Source organism: Raphanus sativus, unplaced genomic scaffold, assembly GCF_000801105.2.
Source record: "Raphanus sativus cultivar WK10039 unplaced genomic scaffold, ASM80110v3 Scaffold4843, whole genome shotgun sequence".
NCBI lineage: Eukaryota > Viridiplantae > Streptophyta > Magnoliopsida > Brassicales > Brassicaceae > Raphanus > Raphanus sativus.
In genome coordinates this window covers 1-5,259 of record NW_026620144.1, presented here as the reverse complement: position 1 = coordinate 5,259, position 5,259 = coordinate 1, and the positions used below count along the sequence as shown (strand labels likewise).

General features: G+C 43.5%; 1 protein-coding gene across 1 annotated transcript; it reads left to right on the top strand.

Annotated features, from left to right (window-relative positions):
* Window positions 1-442: 442 nt before the first annotated feature.
* On the top strand, window positions 443-4,381 carry LOC130507579 (uncharacterized). Its single transcript, XM_057002280.1, has one exon. The coding sequence runs from the start codon at window positions 443-445 to the stop codon at window positions 4,379-4,381; it is 3,939 nt and encodes a 1,312-aa protein (XP_056858260.1).
* Window positions 4,382-5,259: the final 878 nt, after the last annotated feature.

The following is a 5,259-nucleotide window of genomic DNA, read 5'->3' as shown; positions in this document are numbered from 1 at the left end:
ATGAGTTTTCGGTAAATGCTCTATATACTGAAGTTTGTACTCTTTACTTTTGTTAAAAAATTTCAAACCACATTCGACATTTGAATTAATGTATTATAAACTATCTTTCAGGGTAAATAGTAATCATTCTAATTTTTTAATATTTAGTTTACTAAAATTTCATATACTGCATAAGTCAATGGAATTAGCATTATAAAATCATCAACAGAGGGGAGACGTCTAGAGCTGGACACAGACAGGACCGCTCGAATTCAGCATCAGAGAATGCTCCAATCATCAATATGATTCCGAGGTCTACTAAGCGCCGGGTGGATTTTCGGACTCCACCCCTCCCCGCTCCTTAGCTATAGTTAGCTGGAACTGTCAGGGGTTGGGGAATCCCCGAACAGTTCGACGGCTAGGAGATATATCTAAAAAGTATGATCCAGATATTATCTTCATTATGGAGTCCAAAAATCCCGACGACGTGGTGCGCAAGAAGCTCAAACATCTACTGACGCGATATGATAGCCATTATCTAGTCTCTCCGACAGGACATGGCGCGGGGGGTTTGGGTCTGTTCTGGAAACAGGAACTAGACCTTCAAATCTTAGACTCAAACTCTCATGTAATTGATACTCTCATATCTTTTGAAGGAAAAAGTTTTTTCTCCTCCTTTGTTCATGCTAGCACTGATCGAAACCAGAGGAATCTCTTATGGGACAGTTTGTTAGCCAAAGCTAACGGGCGCGAGGACCCATGGTTCGTAACCGGCGACTTTAATGATCTGATTTGTGGAGAGGAAAAGGATGGTGGCCCTGAAAGACCGGAAGGATCGTTCTCCGATCTCCGCACCTTTTTCTCAGAAGCTGATTTGTTTGACCTCCAGCACTCGGGAGATTTCTTGTCATGGAGAGGACAAAGAGGAGACCACCTGGTCCGCTGTAGGCTTGACAGAGCCGTATCAAACACACAATGGGCTGAGACTTTCCCTACTGCTCGCTGCGAGTATCTCGGTTTTGAAAGCTCGGATCACATGCCTATCATATCCTTTTTTGACAAAGGCAAACGTAGAAGGAGAGGCCTCTTCCGATATGACAGACGACTATGCAAAAATGAGGAAGCAAAGAAGGTCATCTCCAACTCCTGGAGTGCCGACAACGCCCAAACTGTCAGCGAGAAGCTCTCCTCTGCTCGGAGCGCTATCTCTGCATGGAATAAAACTCAGCACCGCAATAGCCAACGTGTCATAGAGCAAAAGAAATGGGAACTTAACAAAGCGTTATCTAGTCCAGCTAATGACACAGCCCTAATCCAAAACATCTCTGAAGCTCTCAATGCAGCTTATTTAGCAGAGGAAGAATATTGGAGGCAAAGGAGCCGCTTGCTTTGGTTGAAGCTCGGAGACCGAAACACCGGCTATTTCCATGCAACTACGAAGAGTAGAAAACGAGCAAACGGCTTCTCGGTCCTGGAAAAGGAAAATGGTGAAATGGTGTATAAGGAAGAAGAGATCATCTCTGTCATTGGGAATTATTTCCAGACGATGTTCTCATCACAACCAGGGGACCGAGAAGAAGTAGTTAGACAAGGCCTGCACCCCATTGTTTCGGATGCAGAAAACACCTCCCTCACAGCCATTCCAACAGAGAAAGAAATCAAGGAAGCTGCATTCTCGATTCACGCGGATAAGGCACCGGGGCCCGATGGGTTCTCAGCGGGTTTCTTCCACACCCATTGGGAGGAGATAAGTCAGGATATAGTGCGTGAGGTGCAAGGATTCTTTGCGGGTGAATCACTACCGGAGGGGATTAATGACACGCATATACGTCTTATTCCGAAGATTTCCCTGCCGCAGAAAGTATCCGATTACAGGCCGATTGCCCTCTGCAATGTCTACTACAAAATCTACTCCAAGATTCTCACAAGACGACTCCAACCGCTGATGGAAAAGCTTATTTCTGAGAATCAATCCGCCTTTGTCCCGGGACGTGCGATCGGCGATAATATATTGATCACCCATGAGGTCCTTCATTATCTCAAAACCTCTAAGGCGGAGCAGAGATGTGCAATGGCGGTTAAGACGGACATGAGTAAAGCTTACGACCGACTCGAATGGGAGTTTATCTCGCTAGTGCTGCTTCGGTTGGGATTCCACCGAGACGTGGTTAGATGTATAATGCAGTGTATCACATCAGTTACATACTCCTTCCTCATTAACGGCTTGCCTAGAGGGATGGTAGTACCGAGCCGGGGTATCCGTCAAGGAGATCCCCTTTCTCCCTACATATTTATAATGTGTAGTGAAGTTCTCTCGGGATTATGTAACCGAGCGCAAGAAGAAGGGTCACTCCAAGGTCTTCGAGTGGCTAGAGGTAGTCCCCGACTAACTCACCTGTTCTTCGCGGACGATACAATGTTCTTCCTCCAAGCTGATAAGGAGAATTGTGCATCTCTTCAGACCATCTTACGTAAGTACGAGCAAGCTTCTGGCCAGTCGATTAGCAAGGCAAAGTCAGCCATCACGTTTTCCCGTAAAACTCCGGCGTCCTTAAAAGTGATGATCAAGAACGAGCTGCAAATAGAGAACGAGGGAGGAAATGGCAAATATCTAGGCTTACCGGAACACTTCGGCCGGAGAAAAAGAGATCTTTTTTCATCCGTTGTCGACCGTATAAAGCAGAAAGCACGAGGACGATCAAACAGATATCTCTCCGCTGCTGGGAAATTAGTGCTTCTGCAAAGTGTCCTTTCGGCCATCCCCTCGTATTCCATGTCTTCTTTTATGCTCCCAGTGTCGCTCTGTAAACGGATTCAATCTGCGGTGACTAGGTACTGGTGGGATAACGATGAAAACTCCAGAAAGATGGCATGGATCTCCTGGGAACACATGGCGAAACCAAAGGCAATAGGTGGGCTAGGCTTTCGAGATTTCCAAAACTTCAATATCTCGCTACTGGCGAAGATAGGATGGAGGCTTCTCCAGAACCCAAATAGCCTATTAGCCAGGACTCTCTTTGGGAAGTATTGCTCTGACAGCAACGTTCTCTCCGTCTCCGTAACATCGTCTTGCTCCCATGGATGGAGAAGCATTTTATTGGGGAGGGACTTGCTTATAAAGAACCTAGGTTGGACGATAGGGAATGGAACATCAGTGAACGTCTGGTCGGACCCTTGGCTCAGCTTAACCTCCCAACTCCTGCCAATGGGACCGCCGAATGAATCGCAAAAGGAGCTCACAGTCTCTGAATTTATTGACCCTGTCACTCGAGCATGGGACATCCCGAAGATCCGACATGTCATCCCTGAGTATGAAGATAAGATCATGTGTATCTATCCAAGTTTGACCGGGGCTCCGGATAAACTAATCTGGTTAGGTACTAAGTCCGGAGAATATTCGACGAAATCTGGTTACTTCTTTGCTGTTGATGATGCTGAAAACAGAGAACTTCTGCAACTCCAAGGCCCCAAGTGGAAATCAAGTGTATGGAACCTAAGTTGTGCACCAAAGGTTAAAATTTTTTCATGGAAAGCCCTTAAGGGAGCTCTTCCCGTCGGAGAGAGGCTAGCACAACGACAGGTCCCTGCCGATCCGAGATGTAAACGCTGTGGCAGCTCTGAATCTATTATTCACCTATTATTCCAGTGCAGGTTTGCGCAACAAGTCTGGCAGCTTGCCCCTTTAGCGACGACCCTGGATGTCAGTGGAACATTAGATTTATTGGCTAGCTGGGATGAGCTCTGCTCCATCAATTGCCTTCCACCTGCAGGAGTTACATCGAGCGCTCTCGTTCCTTGGGTTTGTTGGAACATCTGGAAAGCCCGGAACAAGTTCGTCTTTGAAGGTCACTCTGCCTCACCGGAGGAAACCCTATCCACAGCTATTGCACTTGCACGAGAATGGAGCTTGGAAGTGAAAAAAGAATCTGCAATCGGAACCAAGAAAACCCCACAACAGGTCACCGCTCCACCAGGAACTATTGTTATACGATCAGATGCTGCGTGGTCCTCAGTTACACGCAATGCGGGATTGGGCTGGGTTGTTCTTACACCAGACGGTAGTCGCTCTTTCAGCTCACCAAGACACTCTGTTCTCTCACCCCTAGTGGCGGAGGGCTTGGCTCTTCGTGAGGCTGTTCGTACTAGTGCATCTCTTGGCTTGAAGAAAGTGAGCTTTGAATCTGATTCATCGCAACTTGTGCAGGCAATGAGGACGGAATCGCTCTCAAAAGAGCTCCTCATCTTGATGGCTGATATATTCTCTTTTGTTTCAGCTTTTGAATTTGTATGTTTCTCATGGATTCCCCGAGAAAGGAATTCCATTGCAGATAGTTTGGCAAAGGATGCATTGATTGTATCTGAACTCCAAGTGGTTGGTGATGACTTTATAGCTCCCAACTAATTCCCCTTTTTAATAGAAATGTGTTTCAAAAAAAAATCATCAACATCTAGAGAAACGGAGACAACAGAAGTTCTAAACTCTTTGACCATCATCTTATGTTAGTGCTCGATGAAACTATACACTAAAACCAGATTTTCATATTTTTGAAATGATTTCCAAAATCCGTGGGTTAACCCTTTTTAAAATAATGAGTTTTCGGTTAATGCTCTATATACTGAAATTTGTACTCTTTAATTTTTTTAAACAAATTTCAAACCACATTCGACATTTGAATTAATGTATTTATAAACAAGCATTCATGGTAAATAGGAATTATTCTAATTTTTTAATATTTAGTTTACTAAAATTTCATATACTGCCTAGATTAGTGGAATTACCATTATAAAATCTTCATTATCTAGAGAAACGAAGACAACAGAGGTTCTAAACTCTTTGACCATCATCTTATGTTAGTGCTCGATGAAACTATACACTAAAATCAGATTTTAATACACTAAAATCAGGTTCTAAACTCTTTACCAAAATTTCATATTTTGCCTAGATTAGTTGAATTACCATTGTAAATCTTCATTATCTAGAGAAACGAAGACAACAGTTCCAAACTCTTGGACCATCATCTTATGTTAGTGCTCAATGAAACTATACACTAAAACCAGATTTTCATATTTTGAATTTTTTCCAAAACCCGTGGGTTAATCCCTTGTAAAATAATGAGTTTTCGGTAAATGCTCTATATACTGAAGTTTGTACTCTTTACTTTTGTCAAAAAAATTCAAACCACATTCGACATTTTAATTAATGTATTATAAACTATCTTTAATGGTATGTAGGAATCAGTCTAATTTTGTATATTTAGTTTACTAAAATTTCATATACTG